Below are 17,214 nucleotides of genomic sequence, written 5' to 3' on the forward strand. Positions count from 1 at the left end.
AAAAAAGGTTCAGAGCACTGTCTAGTGGGTCTATTTGACCCAACTCCCAATGTTAAAATGCCTAGCACAAGGGTTACATACAAGGCATTTGGTAAATGAAAGCAAAAAAACGTAAATGTATGTTTTTTCTGTTTGAAAGAGTTAAAAAAGAATATTTAAGAAGGAAATTTGAGTATTGTTAGCATTTGGTGAATTCAAAAATTGGTGTTAAAACATAGCCTTTCTTTAAATTCGAACAATTAATGACAAAGACAAGAGCTGTCACAGCTATCACAGCCTCCTACTGACCTGCAGCAGCCTGATATATCCAGGAGTCAGCCGTGGGAGTCTGAAAAACATTTTGGAGCTTTCCAGGATGGTTTTCTGGGGTGACCAGATGAATTAAAGGCCAGATGACGCTTGGCTTTTTTTGTTTTTGTGTGTGTGTGTGTGTGTGCGGCTCTTCTTCCTGGATTCCCAGGACGGGGAACCCTCTGACAGGGGGTCTGTCCGGCCGTGCCTCTCAACTCTCCTCTGCTCAGCTGTCTGAGCCGGGAAGGTCTGCTCAGCCCTTATACTGTCTCTCTCCACTGTTTACATAACAGGAGAGCTCCAGGAAGCCAGACTAAGGGGATTACAGGAGCCGCCAACAAAGACGTGGATCTAAACAGAGCCATGGCGAGAGGATTCTTTGAATTTAAGGAAATCTAACTTTTGGGGTAATTTAATTGTACCAATGTGCCATCAAAACAAGTGTCTGAACATGTACTGTTCCACATCGGATTCAAGTTTAGTTTTACTTTTTATTTTACAAAAAACACATTATTTAAAATTTCAACTTGAATTAGGCAGAAAGTTTTTACATTTGTGTTCCAAGCCCCCCCCAAAAAAATTATTTGTGCATTAATCAAATTTCAAAATATAGCATAAAAAAGTTCAGAATAAAACATGTATTTCTTGTTTAGCTGCTTTAAAAAAAATATTAACAAGCACTAAATTGCTTCCATATATTGATCTCCAATTGCAGCATGGACTCAACGTTATCAATATAAGGTCGTGGCTGTAACCAACAGTTTTTGTTGCATTCATGTTTGGTTTTCATGTTTCAAACCTGGTCAGACCTGCATAATGCATCAACATGTTATATTGTTAAAACATCTAAGAGGCTTATTTTTCTATTTTATATTTCTAAAATACATTCATCCAGCTGATACTTTGAACGAGAGTTAAAAAAGTTCCTTCAAATTATTTTTTTGTTTAAATCAGAAAACACTGTAATACAGAGTAAAAAATAGCAGACAAAATATATTGACTGATTATTCTACTACTTTTTTTGTTCTGGAAGGAAATCTACAGTAAAGCTCTATTAAAAAATAAAATCTTTGTTCAATATTCCTATTCAAACTATCTCAAAAATATAGAAGCAACTCGAAGACTTCTAGTCGTAACATATAATGTTTTTTGCTCTTCCTACAGATTCCTACAGATTCCTACATCATGATAGCTGCTTTGGTAGTTAGTTAAACAAATAAAACTGTCACTTATGGAGTTGTAGGTCAGTTTATATATAAAAAAACCACAGACTTTTCTGTTTTATCTAACTCAAAGACCCAAAAAAAATCTTTAAGTACAGTCATGTATTTAAATAAAGATCTTTTTTTTTTTGCTTTTTGGTTTTGTTTTTGAAGTCTCTGTTTCCTGATTTTTTTCCCCCTGATTATAATTTCTGTTTTTTTTTTTTCCATATTTGCAGTCTTTTTTAAGCGAGGTAACTGTTCATACAAAGAGGAAGATGTTGACGTGTTAGAATAAAGAATCAAACACTCACAGTTCTTACTGGAGTCATATAGATATGAAGTCATGTAAGCGAAGTAGTTTATTCTGTTGATGTCCAGGATGGCCTTTCCTGCCATATCAGCAAATTTCCTCATAAGCTTCAATATCCCGCCTGGCCTCGTGGTTATCAGTCTCAATTTGAGGTAGCCGTGGTGCGTGGCTCCAAACCTCAGGAATTCTTTCTGGTGAAGGTTTTTTCCCACATTAGGATGCAACAATGCTTCCCAGTTCAAACGGTCACGATTAACTGCAGGAATAATGTCACAAAGTCGCTCTTTTGTGGAAGTTTGAATGCCTCCTGAGTCAAGAGCTCTCTGAAATAAAAGAAAAACAATTGCTTTGCAACATAGATTCTCGGAAATCTTCTGTGAAGCCACAAGTAAGAATCAAAGCACTGGACAGTCTGAGGTTTGCATTGTCTGGGAGCCAGGAATGTCAGCAATTCCTTCAACCAAAATGATAGTTCAGGCATTTTGCTGGCTGTGTAACTTGGACATGCTTTCAACACTACAGGAAATTAGGATGGATCTCCCAAATCCATACTGGGCATGCTTTCAGCAGGTTGAGTATCTCTCCTAAATTAAATTTGACCTGTAATAAAGAGCAAATACAATTCAGGACAACCAGGAATGCAAATAGGATGTTTTTAAAAATACAAATATAAGGACATAATTAAAAAAAATGCAAACTAAGCTTAGTACTCATCAAAAGTTTCTTCATCTAAATGAATAAAGTGAAAGTTTATAAACCATAAAGTTTATCGCAAAAGACGGCAAAAATTACAATGAAAGTTTTTCAAAATGTGCTTAAACAATCTTATGGCAGCTTGAAGTATTTAACATATCAAATAAATTTATGCATTTGACCAATCGGAAGGAGCCCTTGTATGCCAGATGCTCGCCTCCTGTAGACTAGGGTCATTTTGAGTAGAATTTAAAGTATGTTGACTCTTATTTCAATTAAACTGTTGCAGTGAAAGGAAATTATGTTTTCGGTTGTTTTTCTATTTGTTCATATATCGCAAATTATATAATCGTCGCATTATTGATCATTAATATTGCAAGTTCTCCTCATATCATGTAGCCCTAAGTGAGCGACCTTGGGAGCATTTCGGGCAGGCAACTCAGGCAGGCTTTTACTTAGGCCACTCCCCTAGGGTGGGTCAGTTAATCAACTCACCTGTGCAGCATCCTATTTAAGTCCAGGTGTGTAAGTTGTTCATCCTTCTTTACTGCAGCACTGCGTTCTTTGCCCCACCCTCCTCCCCGGCTTCCACCTGTGAGCTCCGTTAGGGGTATTTATTACCGAAAAGTTTATGGAAATTTGTCTCTTGGAATTGCACGGAGTTTTATGCCAAACTAAAGGAAAGTGAAATGCAAAGTGAAATGCAAAGTTAAAGCAAGTGAAATGCAAAGTGAAAGCAAAGTGAAGTGCAAGTAAAAGGAAAGTGAAATGCTAACTTGAAGGAATGTGAAATGCTTACTCGGAGGAAAGTGAATGCTAACTTGAAGGAATGTGAAATGCTTACTCGGAGGAAAGTGAATGCTAATTTAAAGGAAAGTGAATGTCAAAGAATGTGAAAGCAACAAAGTATGTGAAAGAAAACTAAAAGATGTGAAAAATAAATATTATTACTACTGCATGAGTTGTCTGACTGAAATGACTGAATATCAGTAAGTATTGTAGTGAAGGTCACAAGCACTTTGGGCCTGCTGACAAATCTGGCATTGCAAGGAATTGTGGGATGCCATTACCTTTGTCTGTCTGGGCGGATTGATGTGTAACCGTTGTGCTATCCTAGGCACTTTAACATTGGGAGTTGGGTCATCTAGACCCACTAGACAGTGCTCTGAACCTTTTTTCTTCAATGATTTGTGATCTTCACTGGTGTCCATGGATTACATGAAATCTTTCCACCTTTGTCATGGTAGGAATAACATGGGTTAAGGAATAATAAGGGTTAAGTGTGCATTTTTATCTTTGGGTTTTGTTGTCTGGCTGTTTTACTCTTTTATTTTATCCTGTTTTGTTTTTTCTTTTAGTACCATGAGTGAGGAGAAGGGAGTGGATGATAACCGCTTTCTGATTTTTGACTAAAATATAAAACCGGCGTTCACTATAACTGATCTAAATTAACTTTGCTTCCATGAATGAGCATGAACTCCTTAAATTTTACGTTTGAGAAGTACTCTATAAAATTATGCAATATCTAACATTATAATTTGAGTTTGGACCACTCAACAAGATTATGTCATCATATCAAACTTTGATACCATAACTTACACAAATCTAGTTAAACTGTACCTTGATCATCATGTTACAGCAACATAAAAAATATTGTTGCACCAACATAACTGCATTCAAATCTCCCGATACAAAAGTTTATTGCTGTATAAACACATTCGACTTAGATGGAGATACTTTCCATAATCTTATGTTCAACCAACAATTAATCCTTGAGTGTAGACGCATTAGAACAGTTGTCCAGCATATCCTCTACATCACAAACTCTCTTTTTTTTTGCCTGCTCTTAATTCACTCCGTTTTAAGAAAGACGTAACTTTCTTTATGTCCTCTTTCATCAGAAAAATGCCACAAGAACATGTTAAAAACACAATGGGAGTGGGTCTTTAAATCCAAATGACTGCAGCAGGCTTTGAAAAGTTTGCCGTTAGGGTCACTTTTACATGCCCCTCCAGTTGAGGTCATTACACACTACTAATGTCAACGTTTATTTGATCACACGCCTCAAGTGGGAAGAGTGGATGGTTAAGATTTTTCAATGTATTGTTAGAGCAGGACAGTCATTTAATGTGGACATTTCTTCAAAGCCTGAAGTTTCTAATTTGAAGTACAAAATCTCTTTCAATGTGAGCTCAAATGTCGTCAAAACGGAGAGAGGTTCTCTCCTTCTTTGTGACCATGAGCTGAATATTTAAGTATAATCTATATAATCCACTCTCTATGATCTTCATATTTAAAGTTTGTGTTCTGAAGCTTCATAAATGTGGGTCACAGATAAGTGTTTATTCACTTACAAAGACCTTTGGAGGCTAGCTGTTCTGTCAGCTGCTGTCCTATTTCTCCAACAGCAGTTTCTCTTGAGTTGGTAAACAACAGTCAGCTCTTCCTCAGGTCATTAAATGCCACCACCCAGCTGAGATAATTCTTTGCCCTCTTCCTGAACTCATCTCCTGGCCAAAAGCTTCAGACAATTGCTTTAAGATAGCTTCTCTAAGCTGCAGACAGTCCAAACTCCACAGGTGGTTCTGAATGTCCATCAACAACTATCTGTGTTGCTATTAAGGACATTTTGCCATATTAGGCATCCAGTTAGCCAATGAGGAGTTGTGATGATGTAACGGGAGGTTACGGTTTGAAGCTATTTTAGGCGTGAATGGATATAAAGAAGAGATCCTATAAACAGTGGAGTGAGTTGAAGCGCTAAAAGGGAATAAAGTAAAGCAAGACTAGATTTGAAGAGAGAGGGACTTCAGATAATTGAATAATTAACTTAACTTGGAGTTTAAATGTCAAAATATTAGCATTCAGGAGCAGAAATCCTGGTATGTCCCTATTCTCAGAAGGCTGAAAAGAGGAAATGACTTTTATTGTGAAATCAATTCACTGTTTTGATTTAGATTAACTGGATTGGAAAGAACAGTAACATCATTTTTTTAAAGAATAAAGAAAAAACGTAAATCAAACATGATACTAAGTAAAATAAAAATATCGTCTTTATTATTTGTTAAAAGAAAAAGGAAAACCCTGAAAGGGTTGGAAAAAAGTCTTTTTTCTGTGAACGTTGGCATCATGTTGCAGGTCCCGTCCTCTCTGCTCGCATGGGCAGAATGTCTGTCAGCCAGTACTGGAACAGGGATGTGACTGCTGCCGTTTCCTCTGAAACACAAAGAAAAAAACACAAAACCAAAGTCATTTCAAAATCTTTAAGCTCCAATCTAATCTTTGATGCAGCCTACATCTTCCCTCTAGAGACAAAACTCTTTTTTTTGTTTTGTTTCTTCTGAAGAAATTAGAACTCTGCGCCAAATGTTACATGACAATTCCAGTACACAGTAAGATAAAGTTGGAGGTGATCTCCTTAAAAAGCCGTTTTAGAGTCAATCGACTGCTACTGCAGGAGGCAGACAGAATGAGGAGAGCTTTAGGGAATTCTCCCGAAGGGCTTAAAAAGCACGCATGCACCTGAATTAGCTTCTGCATGATGTGAATGTAGGACATGCACACCGTTTTCTGCACAAACAGAACGGAAACAGAAAGCTCATCTGAAATTACAGCCAATCAGGAATTTGAACCAGAAGGTAACAGAAATTTGAGATATATACTGTTATTCTATTAATCCAGAGAACAGGAATGCATCAATAAACGAATAAAGATGTAAATACTAAGCTCACTCTTTTGTTCTATGCTATTAGGTAACTCAGATTAATCTTTTATTAATTGATTTAAAACATTTATTTTATCGTTTCAACTACATTTTTGGCCCATACAGAGTGATTTATTACCTATGGTTAACCATTAGCCTTTAAGTTTACTATTTTTTTTACATGTAATGCTTTCTGAAAAACTCATTTGATGTCAAGAAGCTTCACCATTTCTGCAGACTTCTTAAAATGCTTCAAATGTTAAATCAAACAAACTTCTGCAGACAACTTTGAGGATTTCTTAAATAAATATGTCCAAACTTGACACATCTGCATCACGATTCAGCAGTAAAACTGTTGCCTAGACAACAAAAATGTAATCTGAAAACATATTTGAGTTATTTAAATCAACAAACAAGACGGGCGCAAGAATTTCTAAATCTTCTGTCGAAGATCCATATTAATTTTTGTTTTTCTCGTCTGAGCGGGAATCTGGATCAAACCTGTACGGCTGGATAGCTCCAACGCTGGTCGCCATTTTTGTTGCACCACTAATGTTAGCTTAGGGTTGTGAGGGGCTGTAAGCTAGCAAGAGAGAGTGTAAACAAAGGGATGATGGGAAATAAGAAAAAGAGTCCCGTCCACAACTCAGAAGTGACTTTTTAATGAACTACAGCCGCTCTGCAGAAACTACGTCTTAGAAAACAACACGTTTTTGCTAAAAACGTCATAATCATGAAAAAAGGGCACTGAAAATGCTTTCACGATAGATCAAAAGATGATTGGAGAAGGACTTTAAAATCAAGTGGTTTGGGAAAATAAAAATCACAAATATGGAGAAATTTCACCATGAAATTTTTAAATGCATCGGAATAATCGTATGGTTTCCTTAAAGCTCGTCACGAGCGTGGAAAGAGGAGAGGCGCCATTTTTAGTGCCATCTCCTTCCAGAAATGTAAAAATCCCAACAAGGCTACAGGGTGGAAGGCAGAAACCCGCAGACAGAAATGGCTGCTAACCGATAAAAACAAAGTTTAAAGCAAGTTTCAACATAAAGAGAGAAGTATGGTACAGAGTAGAAGTTACACCATTTTTTTTTATACCAAAATAAAAGTCTTCCTTCTTTGAAAACATCTTCTGATGTCCGACTCACCTGCGGTCAGGATGGAGTCGTTGCTGAGTTCCTTCAGAGCGTTCTGGAGATTTTGGGTCTTATTCTGCTCAGCAAAGGTTTTCAGACAGAACAGCTGCTTCACGGCAGAGCTGGCCTTCGACCCACATGCTATACTGTCAACCAGCTCATCTACAGACGCTGACAGATGAAGGAGCTGCTCTCTCTGCTGGGAAGCTGGAGCACAACAAGAGGGAAGGAGTATTTTACACAGACAAAAACCTTTTGGACTGGGTGGCAACTGACAAATTCCTCCATTGATTTGATTTAGTGTCACAAGTTCAGGATTTTTATTAATTACAGTTTTTTTTTTTTGCAGAACAGTTCCGGTCCGTCATGAAAAACAATGACAAAAAAAATAAGGAATTTAACAACTTTTTTCTTAAGTTTTATGATGAAATCTATGTGTTAAGTGCAGCCCCGGCCTGGCGAATACTTACGATCAGACAGATAGATTTCTGCTGTTTTCCTTAAAAACTCTAACAGATCCACAGTTCTTCTTTTGTCCTCCTCCTCCTCCTCCTCCTCCTCAACTTGTTGGAAGGTGAACTCCAGAGCAGCGGCCCGCGGCATCTGACCCGTGGACTTCAGCTTCTCCTTGTGCCGTTTCTTCTTCAGCTTTCTCTTCCTGTTCTTGCTCGTGCATTCGCCTCTTTGCGCAGGCACCTGACCCGCGCTGGATTCGCCGCATGGAACGGCGCCTTCTTTCCCAGAACCGGGAGGGTTTGCTGCATGCCGCTTCCTTTTTCGCCTCCTCTTTTTCCTCTGGTTTGCTTCTGTGGACTCGTCCGATTCTTCACTGTGGCGACGTTCCTCTGCAGAAGGAAGGAGCGAAAGCTTTCAAACACTATTACAGAAAGCTGAAAAAAGTCATCCAGTCTCTGCAGCTTGCTGGAATTTTCTATCTGAATTCAACAATATGCATAATTAAAGACGAAGCGGAGGGCATCCCACTGAACTGCACAAGCCTCCTGTCTCTGAAACGAGGCTCCAGGCTTATGTAACGCTCTTTTACAGCAGTTTCTCTTTGTTTTTCCATTTGATGTGAGCATGTTTGTCCCAGTGCTCCCCTCTCTGTCATTTTTTATTAAAGGACTATAAAAGCTCAAATGGAATCGGACTCACTCGCAATGAATTCTTGGTGACCCTGATGGAAGCTGGAACAGCTGAAGTAAAAGTGACTACAATATTGGACAAAAAAACAAAGAAATAAATAAATCAACAGCTCATTTAAGCTCATTAGAAAGTAAGGTTGTTAATGTGGTCGATTAAATGAGTTCATCTTTCAAGAGCCTAAAAAAAACCCTGTAAATATAGAACTATTTTCTTTTGTGTGAGCCGTCCTTTGAGTTTGAAGAAGCTCATGTCGATTTAACAAGTCTAAAAGGCTTCTGGTGTCTCACGTCTGGTGATAAGAACCAGAGAACAAAAGCAACAAAGACTTGACATCATCAGAGCGGCTGCGGCTGCAGCTGCGGCTGCGTGCTCTGCGGTAGCATAGAAACGCCGTTTTCCCTGGTAACCAATCAGAAACTCCACTAAGCAAGCAAGAGGGGATGCAGTTTGTAGAAAAATAGTACATTTGCAAGTTCATTGTCAAATCTTTTCTATAAGCACACTGGTCTACAGAGCCACTCCGATGAAAATAATGGTTTTAACGTGTTCTTATGGAATTTCTGATATATATGAAGAAAATTAAGATTCAAATGACATTCCTGAGTATTTCTCTAATCAATTTGTTGTGCATCAGGTGCAGATGAGAAAATACCATACAAAGAAGCGCATATTTGTGATGAAGATGAGGTGGGATGGCCACAAGCTCTCTGCTCCTCTCCATTCCGATGCATCCACTAGCAGACAACGGGGAGGGGGGCTGATGTACCTATTCCACTCTGCAGAAACAACTATGTTGTTTTTGTTTAAATCGGCATAATCATAATTATGGTGGCTGTGGTGCAGTGGTAGGCTGGTCAACCTATTATCGGGAGGTTCGATTCCCACCTTGCACACCCATATGGTGAAGTTTTCAAGGGCAAGGTTTGCGCCAGTGCATCAGTGTGTGAATGTGCGATACGGACCAAAGCTTGTGACCAAAACCATGTGACTAAAGATCTGTTCCGTCATTGGCCAGGAACTATCAGTCTTCACAATCCTTATTGGGACAGTTAGCTTCTTCAAACTTTATATTTTAAATAGCAGTTTTGAACGTCGGGAAGAACACTTTTTACTCGTTACTTTAAGGCGGTTACTGGCAAAGAGACGTGCCATGTGTGCTTTAACTCAAGGGATGCTAGCAAATGCAGTGCTGAGGTGACGTTGGGTATGAAGGTACGCTGATACGTGTTTCTGACATATAGATTGTTGGGAAAACAGTGAAAAGCAATGTGTATCACATTAAAAATGGTTTAAATGAGCCTGCATTCATCAGACCACATTTTAATGAGCTACTGTGTCTCATCGTTGTGGTTATGGCATTGTTTCAAGAGAATTCTGTTAAAGAAACTACATCACAAACGTTGCTTTATATTTGTCTGCGGCTCATCTGTTTCTACATTCCTACTCTGTTTACATCGACTACGGTGGCCGTTTCGGTTCAGTTGTTCCGCTCCGAGGACGGATTGTATTCAGACTGAGGAATCTCAGAGCGAACCCAAGCTCGGCTTGATTAAAAACAAACAAACCAAGACCACCTCCAAATATGGGTCCTAGGGCGGCTTCTGGTCTCAGACCAGGGTCCGCTTGCCTAAACATTTGTTCTGGATTAAGGGAGAAAACGCACTCTGGTTCACTTTAAGCAGACCAAATGTTCCCAGTCTGAATACACCCCAAAAGATCCTCAAAGAGGGAATTTACTACAAAACACGCAAAGGATTCTTTGTAAAAAGATCTGTGTGATCTGCTGTTAATAATTTTTACAACTCAGTTTTTTTTTTATTAAAAAACACCAAAAAAATTCACTTTTTCTTTTTCCAATTCAAAGATTATGTTTTTCTTTTTGTAATGTTATTTTCATTTAGTTTTACTGGGTAGGTGTGATCATCTATCTGTACATTCCTGATCTCTCATTTATCAGGTCACCTACAGTAAAATGGGGCCTCCTTGTATTTGATCCTGTTTTTTAATCTGATAAATCGCCACAGATTCATGCGTGTCTATTGCAAATTATACAAAAAAAACAAAAACCTTTTGGATCCAGTGTTGCGAGCGTCTCCTACATTGCAGTGAAAAAGTTCTGCTGCATGAAAACAAGAAAATATTTATCTGTTCTTGAGCCTTTACGAGCGATGAGGACGTGGGAGTCCCGACTGAACCTACAAAACCCTCGTATTGCCCCTTTCAGAAGAAAAAGAGCAACATGAGCTTGATTTCTATTAGTGCAGTATTTTTCAACCTTTTTTGAGCCACGGCACACTTTAACCTTGACAAAAATCCCGCGGCACACCAGCATCCAAAAAAATAGATAAATAAAAAAAAAGAAAAAGCTCAGTCTGTATTGATCTACAGCAATCTCACATGCATTTTTGTGATAATTGTTGCAGAAAACGCTGGAAGCTGCAGCTGTTTTTTCTAAAAGATGCATTAAAAATTCAGTCAAAAGATTCAAAAACTGTTTGATGTGTGTTCGTTGTTTTAAGACGTTAAGAGGAGAGACTCATTGTGCGCTAAGACAGTCACCTTACTGCATCATGGGAGATGTAGTGCCCGTAATCCGCCGACCGCAGAAAGACCAGCGTCTTTGAGCTTCATGGTTTTGTTCACTTGTTCCAGTCTGATACCAGATTATGTGGAAAGCTACACCGCTAAAGACGAGCTTTAGCTGGTATTTTTGTTAGAACAGAGAGACTTTTTTGCGCTACATCGAAACAAGGAAGTGAAGACTTTAACCACTTCTGATTGGTCAGACTGATGACATGTGATTAAGCCTTCAAGAATGATTGGTGGAGACAGTTAAAGGGGCGGGACTTTTCCTTACACAGTTATAGCTGCAGCTAAATCGCGGTATCCCGTTATTCTTATCAAAATGTCTTTAATAGAATTAAATAAACACAAAGAAAAAGTAATTTTATGATATTTCATATTCTTAACTTCTCAGTGTTATATCAGGGCCAGTTTGGATGAACAAAGACTGATTTCCTGGAGATGGAAAATGTTTTTAGATCAGTTAATGAGGGCAATTTCTCACGGCACACTTGACCATCTCCCACGGCACACTAGTGTGCCGCAGCACACTGGTTGAAAAACACTGTATTAGTGGATGTTTTGAAGAAAAGTTGCTGTGTGAATCGTAAACACTGCTACGTTTTAGCAGGTTTGGGCCAGGCTGTCTTTTAAACAACTAAAAGACAATTTAGAAATGGGTTAACTAGTGAGGAAGAGTGATTCACATAAATGGGGGAGAAAAAAACGACTATTTGTGCCGTCTCCCCCATGTCTCTATTTATGACGGCTAAAATGAGATCATTAAAAATGATCAGAGGCTCAGATTGTAGGTTTATGCCTTCACCCCTTCAACTTTAACTTCATTTTCATATTTTACAACAACATATCTGACCTTGAACACCCACCGGATCCCAAATATGCTCATTTATGAACAAGTCTATTGCCAATGAATCGAAGCTAACCTTCTCGCTCTTTCTAATAAGTCCTCCTCAATAATGTGGCCTGAAAGCTATCAAACATGTTTTATTTTCTTGAGTAAGCCTTGCTCTATCCAGTCGATAAAAGTTCAGCATTTATAGGGTTGATGAGCAAAGAGATGTGTAACGGAGCAGGGATTTTACAGCATCCTTATCGTTTTTACGACAGCAAATAAATAGGCAGGCCTCGAATGCACCACATCTATGTGAGGACTTCTCTGTAAATCACAATGCCATCCATTCATCACAAGAACCTTTAGACTGTAGTGATAAGCCAAAAAAATCCGTCTAGAACATTGCATCAGCAACGGATAACTCATTCGGTGGGGAGGGAATCAAAGTTTATGCTGATCAAACACATAATCGCTCCGGATTACCAGCAGCTGCAATACATTCTGGTGCATTCCCTCACTTACGGTGCAAAGCAGGGGCAATCCAAAACTGACAACTTACAATACGGTAAGCAAAAGAACGCTTGCAGACCAACCTGCTGCAGCTATGTCACTATCCAATCCTAGCTGGGGAAGTGAGGCCCATTCCTCTGAATGAATACTGTGGCCAGGTGGAGGCGGCAGGACTGTGTACATCTTCCGGCTCCGCTTTTTACCTGCATTTTCTTAAACAAGCAGACAAAAAACAAAACAAAAAAAGGTCAGGGGGGTATTCCAGGAAGCATGTTTAAACTAGCCTGACTTTAACCCTGAACTCTGGCTGAAATCCGCCTGAACTTGCTTACTCTGGGTATGTCGGTTCCAAAAGACCGGGTATGAGTTGGCGTAATTGCGCTCGACTTGGTAACCCTGGTTTAATGTACGTGCACAGCAGGTACATAAAGACATTCTCAATGGATCGCCGATTTCTGGAGTCACCATGGAAACGCGTGGAGAACCAAAGAGCGCTATACTTTAGTAAGACGGAGTCTGAGATTTTAATGACGGCCGAAAGAAATTACAAGTCCATCAAAAAAGTAACATGGCTGAAAAATAATTTAAACAATTTAGTTAAAGTAATTCAAACACAATAATTGTTAATACAACTCAAATTTACGTATTTATCTAACTAAATGTCACATTACTCCATTAATCTTTTTTCCATCTTAATTACTTATATTTCTTGAACTTTTATATGTCTAAGTTTGAGCCGGCAGATATGCTCATTTTTATAACAATAAAAAGAACGGGAAAAAAATGCACGGAGTGCAAAAATTCATTAAAGAATTTTCCATCACTGTCATAACATGTTTGGGTGGTAGGGGTGCTTTATAAACTCATCATCCTCTCCCTTAGTCTCACTCATGGTGCAGAGACGTAAGCATAGTAGGACAAAATAGCTCGGCAAAACACGGTGAAACACAGTAAAACAGCTATACAACTAAACTTATTTGGTCAAAAACCCACACTTAAACCCAAATCCGTCCAGACAGGCAAAGGGAATGGTATCCCAGAATCCCTTGCGGTGCCGATCTAACGTCAGCACCAAAGTTACACCTACTTAATTGAATTAATTTGAACGAAAGGAAAATAATTGTCTGAAAACTATGTTATTTATAAGGTGACCTAACAAAAAAAATGATTTATCTTAACTGAAGCAAATAATTAATTTAGATCAAAGTAAAAAAGTTTATCTTTCCAACATCCATATGTGGTCTTATCACCCTCTCATGGTGGAAAAAGTATTATCTGAGCTTTTTCATCCACTAAGTCATCTTTAAATGGACACGCCATGCTGCTTCACCTCTCTGAAAACAAACTAAGCTTCAACTAAACCTGCTCCAGACCAGGTTATGTTCAGAGCATGAGTTGCCATGGTAACTTGACCTACCCTGAAACATACCTCCATTTCTGGAACCAAAAGCTAAGGGTTATCAACTTCCTTAGCCTCAAACTTATCGTGGAAGCTAGCATAAACTGCTTTCTGGAATACCCCCCAGGTCATTAAATACAGAGGGACACTAGCCTCCATCATTAGAGTTCACAGAGCTGAAATCTTACCAAATACTGTGTCAAATGAAGACGTTTTCCTTTTTATGTCTGTTGTTTTGGCTAAGGCTTCAGTAGATGGCGCGCTGGTTTCTTTCTCCAACGTAGGTGGGGCAGGGTAAAGCTTTTGGAGAACTTTTGATTGAAAAACTGAAAGCAGAGGCGTAATGAAACAACACACGCACACACTAAAAACCTATTCACAAATAACACTTGCCAAGCTTCCTACTGCAGTTCTTACCTCAAATATCAACAGCTAAACAGACTTATAAGGCATTTTCAATAGAATATTAATACTTTACATAAACATTTATCTGGGTTAGTGAAAAACATCATCATGTCCTTATAGTACAAATAAATTAAAAAAAACGTCATTATAGTGAGACAAAAACGATAAGAATAGACCGTCCAATTAAAGACAAGTTAATTAAAAAAATATGCTAAATCTAAAATATTATGTGAAGTTTTACTTATTTATTTTCTTAGAAACACCCTTTTAAAGCAATAAAGAAGATGTATTGCATGCAGTACATAACATAAGAGGATAATCATTTACAGTAATTTAAAAGTTGCTTTAGGTTTTGCATCATTGAACAAATGGGAGAGCTTAAACAAACCAATTTCTTCTTTTTAATGACAACCTTTTAGAATTTAAGGCAAATACTGTTCAACATTCACACTGCCTTACAGAATCCTGAGCATTCTAGTTGGTATGGCCTTTAGGGACAAGTTAGAACTAATACAAAAATTAGACATATTTTAACAGGGAGATGATTTTTCTGGAACAAGAATAATTTGATAACGTGGAGGGTGTCTCTACTGTTTTTCGCACTTGATTTCTTATAAATATAAGACATTATTTAAGTTCAGGTACATCGACTGATAGTGATTTTATTAACTATATATGGTGTTAGTTATTAATACTGAGTGGCCTTAGAAACCCTTAGCAAAAAGTGGTACACTTGACGTTTATTTAATGAAGTATACTTGAGTGTAGGAAGTATACTAATTGAATACTTCTTCAGACTAAATTGCAACGTTTAAAGTTTACAATAAAGTGCATAAATGTAAACTGCCTCACTTTTAGTAGACTAAATTGTAGTACATAAGAAGACTACTTTTTGCTAAGGGGAATGTCTGAGATATCTATTAGATTTACTGATAATATTAAGCATTGACTTTAACAAAACCCTGTCTGATAACAAAACAACAAACAAACATTGAAACAACAAAGAAAGTCCTTTATTTTGACAGTAGAGCACGTGCGTTTGTTTACAGCTAAGCTAGTTCTACTTAGTACAACACAAAGCTAGCTAAACTGAGATATTTAAGCTACGATTACAAACACCTGTGTAGTAGTTTACTCAAACATCGCCAAACCTGACGCTCACCCTCTTTTCTTCGTGCCATCTGGACACACAGGACATCTCCACGGCGTACACGCTCCGAAACAATATGACCCCGAAGGTGACAACGAGGCAGACGCTAGGCTAATTAGCAAACAACATTTCTTGTGCTCCGTCAGTCATCCACAACAGCACATATAAGCCATACGCTACGGTTAAAAGAATTCTGAGCGTGTAAGTCTAAAACGACAGCAACAATTTTCTGAAAGACATTAAATCCCAAACCAACAAGTAAGCTGCAGGGCTAAGCTAAACCTGCTGCTGTCCGTCGCATTGCATTGGTGAAAACGGACAGTCTGACAGCGCTGCACAGAAGTCCATTCAGATACAAGCTAATTCAACAATAACCGGTTTTTTCTTTCAAAATAAGGTCAAAATGTGTACATATAACCAACTGCACGAATCAAATCAATCCAGTTGTCAATTCGGCCGAACGTTTAAAAAACCATTTGACTGCTTTTATAGAAATATAAATAAAGATATTCAACTTTTAAGTTTATCCCTTGTGTTTGGAGTATTAGTCTGAGATTTCCCTGTTTTTATGTCCCTGACGATACCCATCAACTAAGGCTAAAAAACCACTCAGACCGTCTAATACTAAAGATCGCTTTCATTTCCTGTGATTGACAACTTTTATGGCTTGGGAGCGCCGCATCAAGTTAGGGCACCCCGTGTGTTCGCATCCAGTAACAACAGCAGCTTTGGGCGTGCGCACAGCAAGCCAGCTGTACAACAGGGTGGAAGCGAGATGAGAATACTGAGCAGCCAACTCATGGCTCAGCATCAGCACCGGGCTGAGGGGAGATTTGCGCACCCGTCAAACTTGGCTTGGGACCCCAGGATGTGAGAGGGCTTCGCGGGAGGAGGATTCACCTAGGATGTCAGCTCTGAAGAAGGTAAAAAACAAAACAAAAAAACACCTGCATTTCTCCTTGATTGTTTTCTCAGCCTTTCAGCACACAGTCTGTCATGTTACAGTAAATGCAGGGTGCATTAAAGCAGTGTGAGGATTTTCTTTTACTGCTGTGATGGAGACTTTGCCTTTAAATGTGTTAATAGTATAAAAGCCAGACTGTAATCACATCTGTGCATCACTTTTGATTACAAGTCAGACTGATCTTTTCCAATGGCATTCACTGCTAGAAATGTGACTTAATGAGGATATTTTAGGGGGAAACAACACCCTCAAGGTGACACAAGTTTCTAAACACACATGGGATCTAATTGTTGTGTCATATTATACTGTAAGTGCCGTGTCAACTTCTCTGTGGGTGGATGAGCTTCGCTGAATGAGTGCCATCCCCAGTGTTGGCAATCCTGAATGAGAGTGGGGCTTCCTGTTGGAAAGAGAATAGATGAGTGGAGTGTTATCCAGAGACTGCATAGACAGTTGTCATCATCTTACATAATTTTTATACTTCTAAAAAAATACACAGAAGAGCAATATGAGAAATTCATCTGGGGGGGGAATCTAGGGTGCAAATCAAAAACTTTTGATTTTTGCAAGTCCTGATATCTCAGCTTGGTAAAAAGTTAGAGTTTGTCAACAACAAAAAAGAAGGAAGAAGAAGAAGAAGAAGAAGAAGAAGAAGAAGAAGAAGAAGAAGAAGGAGGGATTGAACCTTTTCAGCATGGCAGCTCGATCTACAGCGAATGCACGCTCCGTGAGTGACAAAGTGCTGGCTGCAAGCACTCACGTAGTCAGACATCATAATCACACAGGCACTAAAAATAGGGGTCCATATTCAATGCAATTCTTTGAAACCTCCACAGAATTATTGTAGTTCACCGCTGCTACTGCAGATTTACCACAATGGTCTT

The 17,214-nt window shown here is 38.6% G+C and overlaps 2 protein-coding genes across 9 annotated transcripts in view; one reads left to right on the top strand and one right to left on the bottom strand.

The window, feature by feature from the left end:
• Window positions 1-5,534: 5,534 nt before the first annotated feature.
• Window positions 5,535-16,039, bottom strand: erich1 (glutamate rich 1). 5 transcript variants are annotated; one of them, XM_004082375.4, is made up of 6 exons: window positions 15,379-16,039; window positions 14,000-14,137; window positions 12,496-12,624; window positions 7,812-8,186; window positions 7,354-7,548; window positions 5,535-5,715 (listed from the first exon to the last, which is right to left on the bottom strand). In XM_004082375.4, the coding sequence occupies exons 1-6, from the start codon at window positions 15,395-15,397 to the stop codon at window positions 5,627-5,629; spliced, it is 945 nt and encodes a 314-aa protein (XP_004082423.1). In that variant the 5' UTR covers window positions 15,398-16,039; the 3' UTR covers window positions 5,535-5,626. The 5 variants fall into 5 exon arrangements, with proteins under 5 accessions (XP_004082423.1, XP_020569379.1, XP_020569381.1 ...); XM_020713720.2 differs by lacking the exon at window positions 12,496-12,624 and having other exon boundaries at window positions 15,379-15,848; XM_020713722.2 differs by lacking the exon at window positions 14,000-14,137 and having other exon boundaries at window positions 15,379-15,549.
• Window positions 16,040-16,120: 81 nt separating this feature from the next.
• dlgap2a (discs, large (Drosophila) homolog-associated protein 2a) overlaps window positions 16,121-17,214 on the top strand; it is a 197,702-nt gene continuing 196,608 nt past the window's right edge. For 3 of the 4 annotated variants that reach the window (XM_078941044.1, XM_078941046.1, XM_078941045.1), the window contains exon 1: window positions 16,125-16,289. In XM_078941044.1, coding sequence (XP_078797170.1) covers window positions 16,272-16,289 — 18 coding nt within the window. In that variant the 5' untranslated portion in view covers window positions 16,125-16,271. Of the gene's footprint in view, window positions 16,290-17,214 lie in introns of all 4 variants that reach the window. The other variant, XM_078941055.1, reaches the window with a different exon arrangement.

Source organism: Oryzias latipes, chromosome 22 (assembly GCF_053564925.1).
Source record: "Oryzias latipes strain Hd-rR chromosome 22, Olatipes_Hd-rR_3.1".
NCBI classification, from domain to species: Eukaryota; Metazoa; Chordata; class Actinopteri; order Beloniformes; family Adrianichthyidae; genus Oryzias; species Oryzias latipes.